Genomic DNA, 24,221 nt, shown 5'->3' with positions numbered 1-24,221 from the left:
TGTGAGGTGGCAAATAAGCAACAATTTTTTTTTCTTGAGTGGCATTTTCCAGGCAGAAGTTAAGTTTGGTTTTCATTCTGAGAGTCTATAACCTTTTCTTTGACTGCTGTTTGCATAAACCAAAAAGCAGGCAGGCAATAAGAAAAAATATATGTGAAAGGTAACTTCCAGGTTTGGACGAGATTGAGACCACGGATTTGAAAGAGGCCTATTTTCTACCAGAACAACTTCGAGGAGAAGATTGCTGCATTGTCTGCGGTTCTCAAGCAATCAGAGCAGTTGACTTCTTCCAACCCCTGCCCCCCATGTTTGCCACGTGGACTGCAGGGTTGCACATCTGATTGTTGGTAATGGTTTCAGGTGACCACCATTTAACCAGTACATTTACCTGAATCTTGATTCGAATATGTATAAGTGTTAGCCTCCAAGAGATGCTTTCTTACCACTAACACAGAACAGCCTCCTTTGTTATTCCTACCCCCTGATTCACACAGAAATCCTTGGCACCCACAGTCTCTGCATCTTATTTAGATTTGCATGGAAAATAATCATTTAATCCAAACGATTATTACACAGAAAGTTAGCCCAGACAATTCTTTTTCCCCAAATATAGATCCTGTCACCAAGAAATTAAAATCTAGAGACCAGAACCATAATAATACATAACACATGTTGTCAGTGACATGGACGGGTTCATTCCGGTTCCACCATATCCTTAGATGCCTGTGGCACGTGGTCACCACAAAACTCTCCTGACATCTCCATGTATGGCCAACTGAGAGGTCTCAAATTAAAAGATGCTATATTTTCTGGAGTTGCTTGGTGGTGATGAGAAGTGCTTAAATTGTGAACTATCACAGCTTGGAAAACTATAGTCAAATGCCACATAAATCACAGATGTGCAAGGCTCCCAAGTATCCATTTTTCCACAGACAAATTTCTGATTCTAGACTATTGAGATAAGTCACAGGCCATCAGTTTTCAATGCTGCCAAAGAAGAAATGTTACCATTTCTCTTCTCAACTATAATTAGTTAATACTACTAAGAAGTTTTCAGTGGAAAAGCTACTTTATTATCATATAAACCCTGTGGACAAACTAACCCCTAAAAGTCCAGCTTTTCTATGTCTTTCATTTTAACCCAGCAGCCAGAATTTGGATTTATGTATAAAGGGTGTTGAGATGGTTTGAAAAAATGGGTTTCATGTTTGTTAAGCAAAAAGAAGAAAGAAGGAGTTGCTTAGAAGTAAAAGCAGATGAGGATGCCTGGGTGGTGCAGTGTCAGACTCTTGATTTAGGTTCAGGTCATGATGTCATGGTCATGAGATCGAGCCCTGTGTGGGGCTCTGCACTGACATCATGGAACTTGCTTGGGATTCTGTCTCTCCATCTCTCTCTGCCCCTAAACTGTGTGTGCTCTCTTCTCGAAATAAATACATAAACATGAGAAAGAAAGAAAGAAAGAAAGAAAGAAAGAAAGAAAGAAAGAAAGAAAGAAAGAAAGAGGGAAAGAAAGAAAGAAAGAGAAAGAAAGAAAGAAAGAAAGAAAGAAAGAAAGAAAGAAAGAAAGGAAAAGAAGGAAGGAAGGAAGGAAGGAAGGAAGGAAGGAAGGAAGCAAGCAGATGGATTTTTCAGGTTCTTTTACTTTATGATTGTACGGATAGTTTTATTAATCCTAATTCCCTCAAGAGAAAAACTTGAAAGTAAGACAGGTATGCTAAATGCATAATGCGAATGGTGACTGGGGGTGGACTGAGAACACACTGTTTGTTTCTTTGTTTTTCTGATTGTTCTAATGAGTCAAGTTTCCATTACCAATTCCAGAGAAATAAAACGCAATATGAAATCTACATAACACTAAAGCTGTGCTGACCATGATTTAATTTTACCTATTCAGAAGTCATGTTACTGCTGGTGAGCACTACTGAGCTCAACAATCATTGAGAGTTATGTGATATTCTAGAAAGTATAACTTGGTTGAAATTAACTTTATACCTATTGGTATTTTATTTAAAATCACCTTTATTTATTATCTTTTTCTATTAGAAATACTATTCTCTTTTAGATACATAAGAGTAGAAACAGTAATTTGAATTTGTTTAGATTTCAAAAAGGCATTTCTGGGATCTTCTCAGCATTTATAAGAGATAAATGAAATATTTGATTAGAAGAGTCTGGGAATAATTTTCACGGCAATTTAATTGCTCTGTGACTACTAAAGTCAGCTCAGCATTTTATAATAAAAGCCAAAAATATGGATAACCCAAAAAACCATTCTTACTTCCCTGAAACATACTTTCATAGTTGAATTTGAAAAAATGCATCTGCTGTTATCATAATTCATTTGAAACAGAATGATATTAAACCATAAAGACATGACTCAGGAAATCTTCCCTCCCTGCTCAGCAGCCTCTTATAAACCTCTACTTGCTGCTAGACGCCCACACTTTAGAATTGGAGCAGTTTTCTATTTTGAACATTCTCTGGAGCAGTGCTTCCTCCCAGTGGTTGAGGGTTTGGTTATAAAAGGACTTTTACACATGCAAAAAAAAAAAAAAAAAACAAAAAAACAAAAAGATTAACATAAGATGAAAGCCTTAATTAAGCTAGGGATACAAGCAGAATAATGGGTACCATGATATCAAAGTTAGATCATGATATTGTAGAGAGCTAGATATCCAGTCTCTGTCAGGTTTTTAGGCTTTGTGCTGGACCTGGTGGGAATTTACTGTTCCTGCGCTTAGAGTTCCCTTAACCAGATGCTCACTTAACTTGCTTTCTCACACCTTTATGATTTCAGGTGCAACGTCACATCCTCAGATAGACTTCTTCTGGCCACTCTCTCTCTGAAAAAGGACTGCCATCATTCTGAACCCACGTACCTGCTTTACATTTCAGTCATGGGGCATTATCACCATCTCACATCATATTTTATATTTGTTTATGTGTTTATTGTATACTCCCCTCAGAAAAACATAAGCTCCATGAAAACAAAGATTCTGCCTAGTTTACTGCTCTATCTCCAACTCCTGGAATAGTACCTGACACACAGCAGTCATTCAATCACTGTTTGCTAGATTAATGCACTAATAAAAGAAAAAAAGATTTGATAAATGAGTTATTAAAAATGAGATTGACATTTTTACTTTAAAATTGGATCTTATTACATTAGAAATAGCCCATCTTTCATTAAGGTAAGTTTTTGCTTGCTTTCCTTTATACTTTCCTAAATTTTCTAAATTTTTTCAAAAAGTACGTATAATTTCATGTTACTTAAAAACTTTTCCATTAAATAGAAAGGAAGTAATAAAATAGATATCAGTGAGATAAGGGAAATAATAAAATCTGCCCTTATCAAGGGCAAATAACATCCCATGTATTTTGTTGGGCCAAATATATCCTAGTAGAGTGGGGGCTTGGGGGGCCCATCCCACTTTACTCAAGCAGAAAGTGGTTAAGCTTCTGATAGAGGTCAACCAGTAACAACATGCAGCTTTTTCCCCAATACCATGATGCTTTGCTAATAGCCCATCACCTTACAAGTTTCCAAACATTTTATACTAGAACTCAGAAAACCTACAAAATGCAGAAAGCAAAGATTCTTCTTTTAATATTGTTGGGTTTTTTTTAAGTAGGCTCAATGCCCAACATGGGGCTTGAACGCACCACCCTGAGATTAAGAGTTACATGCTCTACTGACTGAGCCAGCCAGGCACCCCCAGAAAGCAAAGATTCTAGTTAAAACTGTGTGCTAAATATGTCGAATTACTATCAATCATATAATAAACTTGGTCACATTATCCTCAAGTGAATTTATCCAACGAGTTTTTATTGTACATGATGGGCCACGCACTACTTGTAGCATTTTATTTTTATTGCACAATTTAATTTTAAGGATAGCTCTTGTTCAGAACGTATTTATTGTTTTTATAAATTTATTTTAATATTTTTTTTGAGAGAGAGAGAAAGAGAGAAAGAGAGAGAGAGAAAGAGAGAGACAGAGCACAAGTGGTGGAAGGGCAGAGAGAGAGGGAGACACAGAATCCCAAGCAGGCTCTGGGCCTGGGTGCGGCACCTGGGTGGCTCGGTCTGTTGAGAGTCTGTCAGATCATGATCTCATGGTTTGTGAGTTCGAGCCCCGTATTGGGCTCTGTGCTGCTGACAGCTTAGTGTGATCTTTCTCAAATTATTTCACCATCCTATGTACACGATTTTAATCCTAACAAAATATGTTCCAAGTCGTGTGAGAATAAGATTATATAACACGTGCAAAAAAGTCGTGAAGAATAAAAAGTATCACATAATCGTAAGATATTAGCTCATAATGAAAAGTGGAGGACATTTGTGCACTTTTGTTATATCTCTGAAAAACAGCCATTCTACTTTGCATCATGTTCTATTATCGTGGCCACCATTCTATTAATGAACGTGTGGTTCCATCACATAATCATAGCTCATAATTTCTTACACTATGGCATGATTGTCACACCTTGGAAAGGAGAAGTCCTTCAGAGAAGTGGTATGTAAAGAATACTCAGTGAACAAAATAGACAATATGACACCTAATTTTCTCCATTCTAAATAAACACTCACTGAATATAGCATGTTGATAACCCATTTACAGATTTCCAAAACCTTAGAATCAGAGCAAAGCAAAACCTATTGAAAATATGTTCCCAAAATATAGTAATGTTATTATCCATCTTTTTTTGAATATCAAGTCGACTGCTCAAAAGAAAATTATTTCCCATCCCACCCACACCCTAAAGAAGTGTTATTCAAAGGATGAATTTAAAAGGCAATTCATACAAAACAGTGGTTGAGTTCTACATCCTACTTTGGATTTCATCACTGTCAAATACTGACAAAGCCATTTTGATATTCCAAACCTCAAGATTTTAATTTGCAAAACTGACTTTAATTGTTAATAATTGGTAATCCAAGCAATAATTGAATTTACACACTGTTTTACAAGCGAGATACAATTTAAAGACAATGAAATGCAAAGATCTTAAATGAAAGGTTTCCGCAGTTCTGCTGAAGAAGAGCATACACCTATCTAAGCCACATGTCATTCAGATACCAAACATTCCCATTTACCCCCAGAAGCTCCTTTGTGCCTTTCTCTGCTTCATCTCCTCTACATTCCCCCACCACCAAGAGCAACCACTCTTCTGATTCATCACACCGTAGATACATACATTTAATAATAGGTATGATTATAGTTAAATGATTGTAACCAAAGAGTATGAGTAAATTAATCATTGTTAAAGTACAGAAGGGTCTCTAGTTCCTTGCCGCTCTACTGTTGCCTCGACCAGGTAAGTATTTTTGTTGGTGATTGCTGAAGTCAGAGATAGCACGTTTCTTAAATGTAAAGGTAGCATGAAACAAGAAAGGATAGCTAATATAATGAATGATTCCATCAAATCCCCAAACTACATCAACAGGTTGAAAACATATGCTAAAATCAAAATATAAAATGCCCTGTACATAGATGTAAATAAAGCCAACTGAAGCATATGATGAAAAAAAAATGTGATGTGTCAGAGCACAAATTCAAACTTGAGTTGTGTTCAAGTTCCATGGGAATCTATTCTGTGTCACTATTACCCAAAATACCCATTTCACCTAGACTGCATTACAAAAGTAAAGTGTTCAGAATGAATGAGAAAATAACTGTCCTTGCCTCTACGCTGGTCAGGCCAGTGACCAGTGATAATTGAATCATAAGAAATAGTTAAAGAAACTGCAGGTGATGACACAGAGAGGAGGAGATGCTCAGGAAACACCCTGGCCATTTTCAAACGCAGAGAGAACTGACATGTGGAAGCCGTGTTCAATTTCAATGTGGCTCCAGGTAACAAAGAAGGACTGCTTATTGGAAGTTAGAGGGAGGTATATTCAGGATAATCTAACATATGAGAACTAATAACTGGAGTTCTTGGAAAGAAGAAAGACTTGCCTTCTGCAGCAACAAAATCTTGGTCACTCAGGTGGTCAAGGAGATCCTAGATGACCACTTGTAATAGGTGTTATATGAAGATTTGAAGTTCATATATTGTTTAGATGATTTCAACAGTCCTTTTATATGCAAACATTCTATAAATTTATGTTTGGGTGCCAATAATGCACTTTATTGTAGATCCCTGGTGGACTCTCTTCAACAGATATTGAGAGAACTGGGGAAGCCAGTGTATTAACACTGAGGCATCAGACTCTGAGGTTCAAACTATATTTATAATTAGAGGAAATGGTTGGAGTAGAGAAGAGGTGTGGACAACGTAGTCCTCTTTAGTCATTCTCGTTATTTGTGAGGGCATCCCTCGGTATTGATTCTGTCCTATTAACTCAATATGGTAATATTAGTAGTCATCCTGGGTGCCAGGAGTCATTCATATCACTCCTAGGTAACTCCAGAGACCTTCAGAGTCACTTTTTAGCTGACACCTTTAGGAAATCAAAACCCTGAAAACCTACAGATCATGCCTTTGTTTCTGACAAATCCCACAGAAACACAGACAAACACAGAATGTGAGTCTTCTGCCTCTACTAAGTCAATTAATTATGAAGTTTAACAAAAATAATTTTATGTATTATAACTTTATGTGACTAACATCTGATTGAGAACCAAAAGGAAGTTACACAGGTACTTCGTGACTTGCTGTACTATGTAAATTATACATGCATCATACCCATTAAGTCCTTCTGAAATTTATTAACTTACACAGTTAGCAAGTGAATATTTCAATCATATTACTCTATTAAGATGGTGCATCAGAGGGCACTGAAAAAGCATAACATTAATCATTAAAGCTGCTAAAATAAAATCTCAGGAAGTATTTTAACATGAACTGGCATTTGTCATGTTCTCTCTCATTCACCAGAAGTTTGAAAAGCCAAACTAGAAGTTCATAAGTAATAAAAGAAAACAATCATATATTTGGAATGTCATGGTCTAACACATATTTTTGACATTCAAATACTTACATATTTATATAAAACATGTAATTTGCATGCATTCATCAAATGCGTTTCACTCAATAGATATTTTTGAAAGCCTAGTATGTATATAATAGTATATTATACACGGTACGAATAAGCTTAGAGAACCAGAAATAGAATCTGTTTTCACAGTTTTTCTCTCCACCTTGCTTCTCTCAGTCAATAAATCTGAATTATGATAATTATAGAATAATCCAAGTAGTAAATCTAAGAGTCATGAGCCTTTTATAAGTCTACTAGGAAAAGAAGACCTAAAAAAATAATTACAGAAATGAACAAAAGAAAGACACAAATATATATTTGGAATATTGGGATCTCTAAGAACCTTTGTCCTCCAAATGCATGCATATTTTATATAAGGCATGGCACTTGCATACATCCATCCTAATGATAAGTGAGTTATGAAAGTATATATGAGATGTAGAAACGTGTCTAGGAGAATAAAAGTGTTTAGAATTACTGGGGAAACAGCAAGAGACAGAGCTAGAGATGTCTGGTGCAGATTGTGAAGACCTTTGGGCACCAACTTAAGGAACTGAGTTACTCTCCAGAGATGATGAGAGCTAGTAAAAAAGATAGTATATGTGATTTAGAAGGATCCTCATACTGGATTGGGGGAGGAGGGGAAGAAGGCCCAAAAATGGAGTCAGGAGATCAGTCAGAATTTATTGCAAGAAGTGAAGAGGAACATCGAGCTTCAAGAGAAATTTAAGTGGTAAAACTTTTAAGACTTGTGATTAAAACTTTGTTTCAGAGACAAGCCAACCATTCATGACGGGATGACTATCGATTTTAAAAAGTTTTCTTGATGTGACCTGTAAAATCCCTTCAAGTGAAATCGAAACTCTTTAGTAAACACCTACTGTTTAGTACTAAACTTTCTTGAGAAACTTGGAAAAAGTGGAAAACAAAGTCCCTGCAGATGAAGAAGTCATCTAAATAGAAAGTTGTGTAATAATAACAGAAAGAACATCAACTGTAGGGCTGTAGGGTATTTTTAAGGAAGTGAAGAAAAGAAACCTGAATTCAAAATTTGGCTCAGTAAGCTACAAGCTGTATGATCTTAGGCAAAGTATTTACCCTTCTATAATCTTATTTCCTGGACAAAATAGTGATCATGATACCTAATTGCTGGAGGCCAATATGGATTAAAAGTAAAAGTATGCAAAAGATCTAGAGGTGTATTAAATGTTGAATATAAATAATAAGTATCCCTTTATAGTAATCTTTTGCCAACGTGTGGCCTGGCATATGGTAGAAACTCAGTATATAGTAGACATATCACATAGTTATTCTCTACCTATTTTTAAACATGCATTTGATTTTTAAAAGGAACATGATCTCACATAGATCATCTATTTGAAACTTTCTCGACATATATAAAGAGGATTAAGCCCAGAAGGGGAAATAGTCCTTTTAGGCTTTATTGATAACTAAGAGAAAACTGGTCAGTTACAGGCACTTTTTCTAAAACTTATAAAAGCTTAAAGCCAAGGGGGGCAGGTACAGGAAGTATAAGACATTGTACATTATGCCAGAAAGAACTCAGAGGTGTAGTCAGCATAGTGCAAAGCCATGGGAGAACCAGCCTCAGAATCAGAATGTCACAGAAATCCTCCTTTATATCTGAAGAAGATGATTCCAGAAAAGACTTGCTTCCCAGAACAGGTTTCTGATGCTTATGATTCTGGGGCATTTGGAAGTAGGCAGCTTCTAGAAATTTTTTTTTTTCATATCGAGACCTTTGTTGTACATTTAAATGCTTTAATGTTTTTACTTTTCTCCCTAATCTCTATTTCCTAGAAGATCATAATCATTTTTATTTTTCTTCCTAATCTGTATTTCCTATGAGATCTTAATCTTGACCTACAAATTTTCCAATCATGGTACTTTTCTGGGAGATACCTATGGTGGACTCTGTGATGGTCTTGCCCAGATGCCCTTTCAGGGATGAAGGACAGTATACTGCCTCAGCTACTTGGAGGACAGCCCTCAAATGTCAGCCCTCTATGGGGACTGACTAGTCTGAAGAGTGCCACCTCAAGCAAGGCCACACACCCATTCCAGGGCAGCCCATGCAGGCATAAAGGCTCAGCCCCCACCCTCATTCCAATAGGAGACAATTCTGGAAGGACGTCCCAACAGCAGACCTCTCCCCTCATTCCAGAGCTTCCCACTAGGTCTGCATCACAACCTAATTTCTCCCTTTGCCCAGTCCTACTTCTTCCCATTCCATTGCACTGGTGTTGATCCTACGATTAAGCTAGTAAACCTTCATGCTAATATCCAGTTCAGGGCCTGCTTCCTGGGGAACATAACCAGCAATGAGTAACTCCAGAGGTTCAGGGACACTGGCATCATTGCTGTTGCCATTGTTCTTATTTAAAAATTAGTGGAAGAATCCCAAGGCATTATGATAACATGCTCATCGGACACGGTATGCACACACACAAAGGGACAAGAGAAAACCTAGAACCGTGAATAGGACTGCACTAGAAATACAGAATTTCTAGAAATTTCCTTTACTAGAAATACATGAAATACTAGAAATACTAGAAATTTCCTTTACTAGAAATACATGGTTCACACAGAAAGAAGTAGGCAGAAGAGAACAGCATACAGGAAGTAGGGAGGTATGAGGAACAAGATACACACTGGAGATAAGACAGACGTATGTGAAGTAAAGGGACGTCACTGAAAGCAGAGTTGAAGGAAGACAGGTCAAAGAAGAAGGCCATCCAAAGGAGAATACGGAGAGGCAGAATGGTATCGGGAAAACATAAGTTCAGAAATCGCTGCAAGAGATTTTCAGATGACAAATGGAAACTGTGGTACCTTCCCCCTACAGGTAAACCTTGCTAACACTTCTGAGTACTCTGAACTCCCCTGCAAACAAATCCTTAATAGAGACCTGGAAAGAACTCAATCAGATGAGAAATTAAAAGAAGATGAAGGAACACGTGAATGAGTCTTTACAATGAAAGCTGCCTTGTACCTCAGGTACTTCCTCTTCAGTTACGGTCTTTGTACTAAACCTCATTTCTGTTCATCCTCACTCCCAGCTCCCCATATATACGTCCTCAGCCTCACCCGCACCCAGGGAAATCCTTTCTTGCTTGCTTCCTTGCTTTTTTTGTGATCCACTCAAAATCTGAAGTGAACAAAGGCTTCTGGTTTCAAGGCATTCTAGCTGCTGTCTTCACAAAGAGGAATCACAGCTATTAACCAGGAGATATGCTTCATGGATATTGGCTCACAGGAGCGTTTTTGCAACACACTTTAAAAAGACACCATTCAGTGAGTGAATGAGAGTTACACACTAATCTTCAAAGAATCACAGTTTTGAACTGAAAGAGACCGTAAAGATCACAGTTAGACTAATCTAATTTCATAAAGGAAGAAACTATTTTCTGGCAGATATTCTGCCGGCAAATATTCTCTTCCTTTCCCACCCATATCACAATATTAAAAAATGTTTCTGCTCCACCTCCCATCTCAGTTTCCTTTCTTTTTAACAGCAACATGCTGCCAGAAAAAGCATTTCAAGGTGGATCGTGTACAGTCCCTGCCAAGACAAAGCAAAAGTTAAACTGAAGAAAAAGGCTGGTTCTTTGCCGCTAGGCGGAGAGTTAGTTTGCTCTTACTCTCTTCCCCAAATCTCCTGAGGCAAAGTGGTGCCCCCAGACAGACATATATGCCAAGTGCCTCTTCCAGCCCGTCGTCTTATCTCTTCCCTACCCTGGGTTGGGCCCACAGGGCTGTAACTCACTCAGTGCAGCTCCAACCCTTTTAGGGCAGAAAGGTAATTTCAGGGCATTGTGGTTATCTGTTTCTTATTCTCTGAAACCAAAGGCACTTTAGCTCCGAGCCTGAAGCCTCAAAAGAAAGGAAATCCTAAGAGCAAATGGAATTCTCCATTTGACTTTTTTAGTGATTTCCCATTTTTAACATTATAACACATATGCCAAAAAAAGAGATTATCTGGTTACTGATTAGGGACTGGCCCACATTTTGGGGCTTGACCATGGAAACTCCCAAGAATTTGAAGTTGTAAAAAAGCAAAATGACAGAAGATTAAAAGAAACTGTTCAGCTCTGGTTTGGTCTTTTGATACTTTTCTGATATACTGCCTTTTCAAACTGTGGTGAGTTCAAGGACGGGGAGACAACTGTGAAAAGAAATGATGGTGGTGACCTAGATGCCCTAACTAGGCCTGCATCGTATTCCATGGATAAGGCTTTCTTGCTCCCTGTTGGAGATTGAAATTTGAACCCCAGTTCCATTCAAACAACAAACAGACACATGGAAGGATACTGGCCAGATCACTAAATAAGGAGTTAGACCCAAACCATCCCCAGACTGTATCACATTCTGTACCCTGTTCAGTGGAGATGAGACTTACCCTCACCGCTCAGAGCTAACATGTAATGTTCGTTAGAAGAATGTGAGTCGTATTCACATGTCTTCCCAAATTTAATGACTCTCTAGGAGAACAAAATACACCCACCCTGCCACAAAAAGTGATCTTGATTAACAGTAGTATCAATCCTTGGATTGTACATCCTTCCATAAGCATAAAGAGAAAAAAAAGTATAATTTTTAAATAGAATGTAGTTTAAATAAATAAATAAATAATAAATAAATAAATAAATAAATAAATAAATAAATAAATAAAATGTACTTTCAAAAGTATATTGAAAATATCTGACTTATCAGCCAGCATATGCATTTGCTTTTAACTTGTATACGTGACAAAAAACAGCACTGCTTGACATAATCCTTCCACCCAAAAGATCAATTACACTGAATGATGCCTGTGCACTTTAAATCACTGAGAGCAAATGATAGGTATTAGGCAAAGCAAATTGACTCAACAACATAGCCTGCTGGGAGCAAATACATTTGTTTGAAAACAGTATTTGTTTTCTTAAGTGAGTGCATAGCCAATGAAGAGTATTGGATTGATGGCTCTGAAGGTTAGGATCTTCTATTTCATGACAGCACAGGCCAGGGCAGTGCTGGCTCCCAGCGCCTCCATGTGGGGACACCTGCATAATTTTCTGAGCAGGCCACCTCTAGGGCACACAAATGAAAAGTTGCTTCGGAGCCTAGCCACTTCTGCTGAGCGTGCCAACTGAAAACCACTGTGTTGTTGAGCAGTCACGGCCTGGGAGCTACATTCAGACCCCCAACCAACTCCAGCGTGACGACAACTCACAGGGGCACAGAGGTGGGCTGTTACCCAGGACCCCAAAGAGGAAAGCTTCTGTGATTGCCACTTGTCTAGCCAGCCATCCCCATCACCTCAAACACTAATTACCGACATCTAAACCTACAGGATTAAAAAAAAAAAGAATACTGCACACTGTGCATGCACACCCTCCTTAAGTCAGGTGCCCCTGAGGCCGGCAAGAAATGGAACTCCAGGAACTGAAAGCCCTTTCCTTCTGGACACACCTCTTCCTCCGCTCCCCTGGGTCTGACCTGCCAAACTGCTACCAAACACATTTCCCTGAATGTCCAACCCCAACTGTGCTGGAGCAGAATTAGTAAGTTGTAAGTAGATCAGAAGGATAAAAAAAAAAGACCCGGTTCTATTGCACAAAATTTTCCAGACATGGTATGAGAAAAGAAAACTATTATCACATACTTAAAGGAACTGCTTCATCTAGCAACAATGCTTATAAAATTACTTCCTGTTTTTAAAAAATCTTGCTTCCAATTGAATAAGGTTTCACTAAAATAGGAAAATATAATCCATATCATTTAACTATAAAAGCCAAGATGATGATATACTGAGTATTGTAATGTGGCCACAATGCTATGGCTCCCATGAGTTGTCCTTTAAACTAACAGTTATTTTTTCCCCCCCAGGTACTTTCTGTAGTCTGGGATTTCCTCTCTGGCATCAACCTCTGTCTCATCCTATACCACAGGAATTTTTCCCAGGCCTGAAAATCCTGTCTCCACATTTGGAGATTCCAGAAATGTGTTCTCTCTTGCTTTTTTTATTAAGAATTTATAGAGTCTAACAGAACTTTTGTTAGGAATTTATAGTCTAATACAACTCAGCTATAATAACACACTTCCTAGTAGAGATGCCAGATAATACTTTAAGTTTGAAGTGTCATCTTAAATACAATAAATCATTTTCCTACTTGGCTAATTATTTCAGTCATTAACTTGTTGTTTTGAAACACTTCCAAAATATGGGAAGAACTGCAAAAATAATACAAAGAACTCCTATAATATCTTCTGACCAGTTTTATGAGAGTCACAAACTCAGCCATATTTGCATCGTTTCCCACCCTCTCTCTCTCTTTACATAGATCTTACATATCTTTCCTACACCCTTTAAGAGTTAGTTCCACACACCATGACCTTTTTATTCTCATTTCTTGACCTTTTATTTGGTAAAAACAAGTACATCCTCTTACATAACCACAGTACAATTATAAAATTCAGGAAATCTGATCCACTGCCACAACCTATGTACAATTCAGATTCCAATTTCACCAATTGTGACAATAATATCTTCTGTAAATGATAGTTTCCCTGATCCAGAATCACATATTGTATCTAGTTGTCATTTCTCTTTAATCACCTGTTAATCTGGAACAGTTTCTTAGCCTTTCTTTATCTTTCATGACATGGACATTTTGAAAAGTCCAAGCCAGTTGTTTCATAAAATATCCCACAATTTGTATTCGTCTCATAATTCTTCGTGATTAGCTGGAGATTCTGAATTTTTGTCAGGGACACTTACTAGGTGATGCTACGTCCTTCTTAGTGCATCATATCTAGAGGCACATGACATTGCTTTGTCTCAATTTCCTTTCATTTTAAACTCTATATTTTGTTTACTTACCTTAAAAATATCCATATTTATAAGATCCCACACAAAGCGTTTACTTAAAAAAGTTTATGAACCGAAGATTTAACCTCAGTAACAATTGTTTTAAAGTGTTAGCTTTCTGAACTAATACATAATCAAGTGGTACAAACAATAGGAAAACTACTTTCTTATGCTTTAACTCTTAGCAATGCTGCTAACTTACTAGCACATCTTGGGCAAGTTAATTAATCTCCCTGAATATGCTTTTCTATGTTGGTACTTTAAAATAAAACTTTCTAAAAAGCTAATAATGCAAGTTAACATAAAATAAACATTGAACATTAGTAAAAGCAAAAATGATTCCTTGGGAAGTACTTCTAGAGGTTAGTGGAAGGAAGAAAGCACAGCATAACAATGTCTCTCAGAGGTATCATCTATAATTCAATCATAATTGTGATCAAATCATGCTTAACAACAAACTCTGTTTTCTCGCAGATGACATTAGGTACCCGATCATAGGAATGTATAAAAAAATAATTTACCCTGATTTGAAAGGTATCAAGAGAAGGCATCTTGAAACTATGGTCCTTAAATTCAAATTAATTTCAGTACACCAAAAACTAGGATAACAGAACTCTTGGGTATTTACTAGTAAGGGGATAAGCACATTCTTTCAGATCTCAAAAACGTAGCCAAAATCCACAAACTCCTTTCCACAAATTAGGAAAATGTATTTCCCCAAATGAAGAGACATTATTCTACTTGACATACCAGTCTCAAAAGGAAGAAACCTCTGAGTCTTGGTTGATGCAGTATGTATACAGAGATATTTCCCATCAATACAAAATGAACTTTCTTAGAGAATTGTAATTGGCTCACAAAAACTATTGTTAATCTATTTTAATACTGAGTAAAATTGTCATGTTTCATATTTTAATAATGGAGTAAAATAATGTGTGTCATTAAGCAGAAATCACTACATGGAAGGTAATCCATGTAAAACCACTTAGCATATAGAGTACTCAATGAATATTAGTTACCTAGAAAATATATGTAGATGAGCCAACAAATAATTAAAATTATCTAGTGCTACTTTTTACTTGGCTTCCAAGATATCACATTCTCCTAGTATTCTTTATTCACTGGTCTCTCTGCCCCAGTCTCTTGCTGACACTTCCTCTATTTCATAGCTCAGTATTGGAGGGTCCCAGGAGTCAATGTTTAGATCTCATTTCCTCCCGATCAATAATCACTCTGTAACTGATCTTATTCAGTCTGATATTTTGAATGATTTCTGTGCATTAATTCTCCCATTTATATTTCCTACCCCGACATTACCCTAAAATTTCATTCATATACCCAGCTGTTGACACAACCTCTCTACTTGGATGCCCCACAGGCATTTCAAACCTAACATGCCCAAACAGACATCCTGATTTTCTCTCCAACCCCCTCATCCACCAGTCTTTCCCACCTCAATAACAGTACCACATTCACCCAAATATTAATTCAAACCTAGGAATAATCTCTGACTGTCTTTCTCTTTCCACATTCAAGTCCTATCAGTTAAGACTGTAAAATTCCCAATTCATCCACTTCTCCCTTTGCCTACCACTACTCTCCTAGTTCGTCACCATTACCCAATTCCCCGACAGCTTCTTACTATGGTCTTCCTACCACTATGTCCACATCAGTATTCTCTGTTCTCTACTCAGCAGCCAAAATTATCAGATAATATCAGTCCCTTCTCAAATCCCTCCAAAAATTGCCCAACAGACTCAACAAAATTCAGATTCACAGGTCTGCAAGGCTCAACAATCCAGGCTTCTCCAACTTTCTGTCCTACTATTCTCCTCCTTCTCATTTTACCTCAGCCAAAATGGCCTTCCTGCTGCTCCTCCCACATGTCAAGCATATTCTGCCTCAGGGCTGACCTCCATGACATACGTGGGCCTCTGCTCAAATGTCAGAGGTTGTTCAGTCGATTCTGCCATCCTCCCCACTTACTCCTCTCCATATTGGCCTACTTTATTTTTCTTTACAACATTATCTGATGTAACAGTATATATTCATTTGTTTATTATCTGTTTCCCCCAATACAGAGGAGGGAGGGACTCTGCCTCTGTATTTATTAATTGTCCTCCTTGTGGCTAAGGACTTTATCTTCTTTATTTCCAGTGTGTAGAACAGTGTCTGGCATACAATAGTAACTCAATAAATTCCTGTTGAAAAAATTAACCAATGGTTCTCAGATTGCTGAAAGAATGATGAAGATATCCAGAGATGGGTGGAGTCCATGAGAAAATATGAGAATTAGAAACAATTTGAAAAAGTAAAAAATGCATCTTAGTGGTGTCTGGGTGGCTCAGCCAGTTAGGCATCTGACTCTTGATTTCAGCTCAGATCATGATCTCACAGTTCATGGGTTCTGGTCCCACACTGGGCTGTGTGCTGACAGTGCAGAGCCTGCTTGGGATTCTCTCTCTCTCTCTCTCTCTCTCTCTCTCTCAAAATAAATAAATAAACTTAAAAAATGCCTCTTACAGGGTAGACCTGGATATGACAGTGAAAAGTGCAAACAAGATATTATCAAATTTTGAGAGGACAAAAACTACTTTTCTTTATGGTAATACTCTGAAAGCAGACTGTGAGCACTGGGACCAACAGTCAAGATCAATTTCTAACATTTTAAGAATAGTTTAGTTCATAGTAAACTGAAGATTATAAAAGCATCACACCAAGAAATATCTTTAACACAATATCTCAACTCCTATGTACCCTCTGGGACTGTTAAGAGAAGCCTCTCACTGATGAGATTCAGGAAACAGAAACAGGATAGTCTATCAGCATGTCCCTGCTCTTTGATATACCATTGCTGTTCTTGGCTTTTCCTTTGCTTTCATTCAGATATTGTCCATAGACTTTTATTTTTATAAAATTTCAAGATTATATATAAAAGATGCAAGAACAGAATAGAATACTTATACACATTCTCATTTTTTCTCCGTTTGTTTTCATAGTGCCTCCACCCACACACCACGACTCTCTCTGAATATACACTATACATAATTTTATCATGCTATGTCTTAGAAATCACCATTCTGGACAATTTCACCATGTAGGACTTAGGTTATCTTTTATTTACAAAATGTTCTCTTGGATTGTAATTTTAAATACAAGTTCTGCTCCATGGTTTTATTTTTCTTCTTCAGAGGAGCTCCAATTATTCATATGATAGCTCTTCTTTGCCTTTCTTCCATTTCATCCACTTTCTCTCTGACTCTTTTTACTTGTTTCTCCATATCACTGACATTCTCATCATTGTTTTCCTGCCTTTCTTCAATGGTTCATATTACACTTTCATTCTAATCTACTCTTTTGATAATATAATTTAGTCTGTATTTCTAAAAAAAATAAAGTCTATATTTTATTCTATTTCTTTCCCAAATCCAATAAACTTTCATTTCATTTCTTCCTAGTTTTTTGGTCTATTTCTAACATTAGTTTTTGAATCTATGATTCAAAGTATTTTTCACATCCCAATGTCTGTTTTAAGATAGTTATTTCACTTTAGAGTCTCGTGTTATAATTTTTTTATCTTTTATGGTTGTTTTCCAGAGAAGAATTTCCATCAACTGATATGTTTTGATTTTTTATTCTATTTTGCTCTTACAACAGTTTCATATAGAGGAGGACCAACTTCATATCTGCATTTCTTGGACAAGGTTGACAATGTGAGCTGGTTCATGTAATCTTTAGTTCAAGATCACCCTCTCCTGTCAGAGTGGTGAAGTGCAATTTCTTTAAAGTTTGGCTCTTGGTGGGGGGGCAATGGAAAGGAATTGTGCACATTTCCTTCAATTTTGTGGTTTTCTTTTATCTTGTGGTACTCAGGATTTTGCCACCTTGCGTATTTTTCCCTTCACCAACAAGATTCCAAAGGGTGCCTCTCCTTCATCCCTAGGGATAAACATTAACCCTCCTCTTCCTGAGAGGCATTGCATTTCCACAATTTCTACCTATGCACTGTTAAGTCCCTTCATCTTTACTCAGTGCTCTTATCCACCTAGATTCTCTGTCAGTATTTTCACACTTAGCATAGACTTTCTCTTTCTGAGGGTGATTTGCACACAATCCCTTCTTGTCTCTTCAGCCCAGGTTTTCCAGAACCTTCTAACTGTCTACAAAGGCTTGCAGTGAGAACCTGGGAGAGAGCTCTACTGAAAACTGATGCTACTTTTCTACTTACACCTGAAGTTTGTATTGTCCTCTTTCTTCTTGTTCTGCTGAAGGTGAGGGATTTATGTGGTTTAATTTGCTTCTTATTGATCTCTACAGATTTTTGGAAGACGTAGAGATTCTTGAGATTTAGGTAGCAGCAATTAATTACTTCAGCTACCTGCAAGTTCCTCATTTAAAATCTTAACCAGATATTTCTTCCTTATGTCTGAAATTACATTTCTGGTTTCACTTTTTTAATCCTGTAGTGGACATTATAGTGGCCACACTATGCTCCACCCACGTCCCTTCTTCAGAGCTTAGGCACCTATTCCCCCAGTTGTTGAACATCATGGTGCTGACTTCCCACTATGCCTCTCACTAAGAGTGACCCCTGGCCGAAGGGAACTACCTTACCCAAGGGTACACTCCCCACTTCATGATAAAACCGTCAGTCAATGGCTGGCTAATGCAAAAACACAAAACTCAGCACCTTTGCCTTAATCTGTGACAACTACAAAGGGCCAGCCCTGCTCTAGGGCTTCCTATAGGATGAGCTGATTTGCAAGATGTACCTACAGGGTGGATCAGCTCCTCCATCTGCCCAGTCCTACCTTCCTCACTTCCTTGCAGGTGTATATCCTGTATGCACCCTTCAATATACTGCCTGCAAGCAATTCTTTATCTCTGTGTTTGCAAGGCATCCAACCTAAGATAATCACCATCAAAAGATTTTTTAATTGAGTTAGGAAACAGGCACTGTTGGAAGTACCTTGAATATATCGTAGACATTCACTAAATCTCACAAGGAAACTGTGAGGAAGATACTGTTGCTATCATCTTCATATCTCAGACAAGAAAAAAAATAAACTCTTAAGAGAAGTACCTTGCCTAAGTTAACAAATGGCAAAGGCAGGATTTGAATACAGCACTCTAACTCAAAAACCCATTCTCTATACTGCCTCCCACACTGGTTTTGCATTCAGTGCTTCTCTGGCACAACCATTACTGTTCCGATTTTTTGTACATTTCTATTCCCTGCTATGAAGCATAGCCAGCATATGACACATACCAAACTGATCACAAATATTAAGATGTTTTTGATTCTTTAATACATAATATTTTCAATAGTAAATTAGCCATAATATTAGTTGCCAAAGACAGAACTCATTGATCTATAAATTTTTCTTTCAAAGCTTTAATTTAAAAACAGAGAAGAATGTTTAGAAATCCAGCCTATTAGCACACAGTCCTATCCTAGGATCAATTTTCATGTGTACACATACACTAGCAGGTACATGTCAATAACCACTTCCCTGTAGATATGTTTTCACCTTACCTCCAAAAAGATTATAACTTTTCTTAAAAATTCTTACCTCCATCTTGAAATTTGCTCAATCTTTCAAAATACGACGACATGGGGACCTGTACAATATCTAGGATAGCCAGAAGTGTTCTTGTTAGCCTTAGCAATTCACTGAAGCTATAAAATCCAAAGTATATAAGATTCCGAGCCAAGTGGACCACCTTAATAAAGAAAGGGAGGGGGGTGGAAAAGAAACAAAAAACATTAGAAACTGAAATTAACATTGGTTTTTTTTATAGCATCTCAATTAGCACAGGTGTTTCTAAACTTTCTAATTCTTTAACACCTAGGAATTGAAATGCCTACAAAAGCAACCACTGAACTCTGATTTATTCGAGCTTATGATTAAATCTAAATAGGGCCAGTTTGTCACCTCTATCAAAACCCAACATGACAAGATGAGGCACGTGGTCAACAGCCAATAAGGAAGCCAAAAAGAGAAGACTTTAGGTGTATCAAGGTGTTTAAAGAAACTTACACTGGAATGGTTTACTTAACTAAATATTAACTTATTTAAGTCAGTAGGATATCACTTAATAAATGGTTACATTAATGAGTTACTTTAATAAATGGATATTATCCATGAATTTGTCCAGAAATATATGTCCCTATGCTGCTTTGTGGCTTTCTGGATACTATAAGGCAATCTAGGTATGACAGTTTCCAGAGGGTCCCCAAGCTATGGTCTCCTTTCACATTGCACCAAGGATGGTCTGTGTGACCAACAGAACATGGCAGAAGTGATAGCACGCTACTTCCAAGATTAGGTTATAGAAGATTGCAACTTCCATCTTGGGCTCTCTCTCTCTCTCTCTCTCTCTCTCTAATGGCTTGCTCTGAGTGCCATGCCATAAGGACACAGGCAGCCTATGGAAAGGCCCACATGGCAAGAAGATGAAGTGTCTGGTAAATAGCCAGCAAGGAGGTAGGGCCACCAAGAAACACATAAGCAAGCTTAGCAGCAGATCACCAGCCCCAGATAGCTGCAACCCCCATCAACAGCTTGATTACACTTCCTAAGAGTCCCTGAGCCAGAACTACCCAATCATGCATTTCCAGATTCCTGACCCATAGAAACTGTGAGATAATAAATGCTTGTTCCTTTGGGCTAAGTTTGGGGGTAATCTGTTACACACCAGTAGATGCCTAATACACCAGGTTATCAAGTAATGGCATCTATTCTCTCGTTTTGTCACTATATTCCCCAAATGATATTAAAACCAAAGGTATTTCAATTCAGTTTAATGAGGCTAAAAATTTCATTTCCACGAGTCGAGGGCGGGGGGGGGGGGGGGATGTATCCAAACAAATTACAATGTATGCAAACTGTCTTTGTTCATTAAATGCAACAAAGTTTACATAAATGAACCCCCCCTAAAAATCCAGGAAAATAGTATATAACAGATAATTGTAACTAAAATATTTTGTATTGCACTTCAGGTATAATTAAAGCATCAAATCTATCTTTTAATCCATGGCAGAGGGATCATACCTTCATCAACTAAACTACCCAATTACCAAGACATCCTAAATATTAGAGGAAAAAAAATCTTTGATGCTCAATGTATCTACCTTTTCACAGAAAAAACTGAATAACCTCACAAATGAATTGTTTTTATAAAATACCTCAAATGTCAGTTTATTTTTTTCTTTATCCCCAAAAGGAAAGGGCTGATTTACAACTTCTTTCAAGTATTCTTCAACAAATTCCATTGTCAGTGCAAATTTCCTCTTCATATCATTTCTGGAAGAGTCTGTTATAGAATCATATCTGGGAAGACAGGATGAATATGAAGCAAGTTAAATTGACTGAAATCATTTAAAACAGGAAAATATATATACTTTAACCTCCTGGCTTCTGAAGTTTAGGTAAGTTAGTTACCTTTCTAGATGTTTCTACCATAATACTAAACACTTAAAACAGTGTTACTCCTATCATAAATATGGTTTGTTTATTGGTTTCTAAAATAATGTTTCTATTATCAAGAGTTGGGGGCACGTGGGTGGCTCAGTGGGTTAAGCATCTGACTCTTGACTTCATCTCAGGTCATGATCTCACGGTTCGTGAGTTCAAGCCCCACATTGGACTCTGAGCTAACAGTGCACAGCCTGCTTGGGTCTCTCTCTCTCTCTCTCTCTCTCTCTCTGCCCCTCCCCTGCTCCCTCTCTCTCTCCAAAAATAAATCAATAAATTTAAAAAAAAGAGCTGTCATTTTCCTTTCCAAAAAGAGAATTTTTTATTTTATTTTTAAAAATTTATTTATTTGTTTTTGAGAGAGAGAGAGAGAGAGCACCCACATGTGCTTGCACGTGCAATTTAGGGAGGAACAGAGAGAGACAGGGAGAGAGATAGAGAAACCCAAGCAGGCTCAGCACCTTCAGCACAAAGCCTGATGTAGGGTTCAAACTCACAGACCAAGATATCATGACCTGAGCCAAAATGAAGAGTCTGGTGGTTTTCTGAGCCACCCAGCCACTCTCCAAAAGAGTATCTTATTTGCATTTGAAAGACTAACAACCTGGGAATGAGCTAAATAGGTGATGGGGATTAAGGAGCACTGGGTATTGTATGGAAGTGTTGAATCACCATATTATACTCCTGAAATTAATATTACATTGTATGGTAACTAACTGGAATTAAAATAAAATTTTAAAAAACAGTAAAATAATAGGAATGCCTGGGTGGCCCAGCCAATTGAGCTCCAACTCTTGACTTCAGCTCAGGGCATGGGCCCCACACTGAGCATGAAGCCCATGCTTAAGATTCTCTCTCTCTCCCTCTACCCCTCTCCCCCCTCACACTCTCTCTCTCTCTCTCTCTCAAATAAATAAATAAATAATAAAACAGTAAAAACAAAAAAGACCAAAACCTGAGTTTGAGCATAGAAATGCCCTTCCATATACTTCATTTCAAAATTGAAGACATTTGATTTCAAGTTCATCTACTAAATTTAAAGTCCTCAAGAAATTTTTCCAAACATACTCATGAATTGTGATCTTTGTGGGGATTTCTGTCCAGAGCCTGGCATAGCGAACAGGTACCACAGACTCCTGGGGATCCCGGTCAACATGCATGTGGAGCATGAGGCGACAAAAAGACGCTCGGAGGTCAAATGGCAGGCTCTCATCCGACACACACCGCAGGATCAAATCGACAGAGAGCTGCGTAGAAATCTGGTTTATGGCCAGATACTGGCGATCTAAGCACATCCTTGCAAAGAGGTTTAGCTGGTACCTTAAAAATATTAAGCATATTACATTATTTGTCTTATCTTGAAAAAGTTCTTAAACAGCACAGTATCAGTCAGTGTCTACTATCTACTTTTATGACACCGAAACTTCCAAGGGTCTGTCACACTGGAGTCAAATTTTTTTGGTGGTAAGTGATCAAATGACAACAAATACAAGAAATTGTCTCTATGCCTGTTCAAGTTACAATTTCTGTTACTTGTTCCAGCAACATGTGTCTGATGGAAAGTATCATTAGGCTCTCCATTTTTGGTTTCCTAGGAATACAAATACACTAAGCTTGAAGGCTATGGATAACGGCTCACGTGAAACCACCTCTCGCCTTCCCAGTCCCACTTGGTTCTGGCTCTATTATCTACATTCTAACCTTAGATCCACTCACTTCCCAAACTAAATGTGACCAATCCAGATGGCATCAGTTAGGCTTGGATTCGTCAGCCTCTGAGATCAAGAATTAGCCTTGGCTTTGTTGCAATCGATACCTGTAGAAACCAGGGAACACGAAGCATGCTCTGCCTTTCTCAGATTCCTGCCATTTGGGCCTAACTTGTCCCCAGGGCATCTGCCGGGGTTTCTATACCTTCCACTCAAAGATACCAGCTAAGTTCTTGCTCCCAAGATACTGACCACCGGGAACTACCATCACAACTTCTGCTGCTACCTGTTTCCAGTGAACTTTCATAACCAAAGATACCAGTTTCTCTCCAGCCCTAGGTCTCCACGTATTCATAAACACAATCACACTCCCACTGGCTAACTTTCTCCGAGGCCACCTCTGCGGCTGGATCAGCACACCCAGCTAAGTACCATCTCTCAAGTCCAACACTGGGGTCCCAACATGTCTCACATCTGCACCCACTCCAATCAGTAATGGAGGAAATTACACCAATTCGAAATTAGTGAAAAATCAGAAAACTGCAAGTGGTGTAGGTGGAAAACACAGATATTGGCTTTTATTTTGAATATTTTAAGTAATATTACATATGTTCACTACCTTAGTTTTGACAGGATTTTTAAAATTTCCTCTTCCTAGATATATGACTTCTGGAGGTTTCAGAGAATCTTCTCTCAATGAATATGTAAGATTGACATTTATGATGACTCTTTACCTGTAATAGGTAAGAACTTCCAAATCAGCCTTGGTGCCCTCTTTCGCTTCTTGTGCAAGGTGTCTGATAGCTTTGCCGTGAGGTTCCTTGTTGCTGTCAATCCAGTAGAGCCAAACTTCTTCATCATCAATGTCATCTGAAAGGATGGCGCTCTCCAGGGGGTTGTCTACTTGCATTGAGACCAGCCTTGAAATAAATTATACATGCAAAATCTATTAAGAAGCTCAATGACAGGCTCAGTGACAGGCGCCTGGGTGGCTCAGTTGGTTAAGCATCCGACTTCGGCTCAGATCATGATCTCACGGTTCATGAGTTCAAGCCCTGCATCAGGCTCTGTGCTGACAGCTCAGAGCCTGAAGCCTGCTTCGGATTCTGTGTCTCCCTCTCTCTCTGCCCCTTCCCCACTCATTCATTCTCTCTCTCTCTCTCTCTCTCTCTC

The 24,221-nt window shown here is 38.0% G+C and overlaps 1 protein-coding gene across 6 annotated transcripts in view; it reads right to left on the bottom strand.

Moving 5' to 3' along the window:
- ITPR2 (inositol 1,4,5-trisphosphate receptor type 2) overlaps positions 1–24,221 on the bottom strand; it is a 488,958-nt gene that overhangs the window by 307,852 nt on the left and 156,885 nt on the right. For all 6 annotated transcript variants that reach the window (XR_008419706.1, XM_019452273.2, XM_053895795.1 and 3 more), the window contains 4 exons: positions 23,783–23,968; positions 22,408–22,659; positions 21,051–21,195; positions 19,435–19,585 (listed from right to left, as the gene is read on the bottom strand). Coding sequence is in view for 5 of the 6 variants with exons in the window: in XM_019452273.2 (XP_019307818.1) it covers positions 19,435–19,585; positions 21,051–21,195; positions 22,408–22,659; positions 23,783–23,968 (734 nt within the window). In the remaining variant the exon portion in view is untranslated. The remainder of the gene's footprint in view (positions 1–19,434; positions 19,586–21,050; positions 21,196–22,407; positions 22,660–23,782; positions 23,969–24,221) is intronic.

Source organism: Panthera pardus, unplaced genomic scaffold (genome assembly GCF_024362965.1).
Source record: "Panthera pardus isolate Hobbes unplaced genomic scaffold, ASM2436296v1 HiC_scaffold_6, whole genome shotgun sequence".
NCBI classification, from domain to species: Eukaryota; Metazoa; Chordata; class Mammalia; order Carnivora; family Felidae; genus Panthera; species Panthera pardus.
This window is presented reverse-complemented; position numbering and strand designations above follow the sequence as displayed.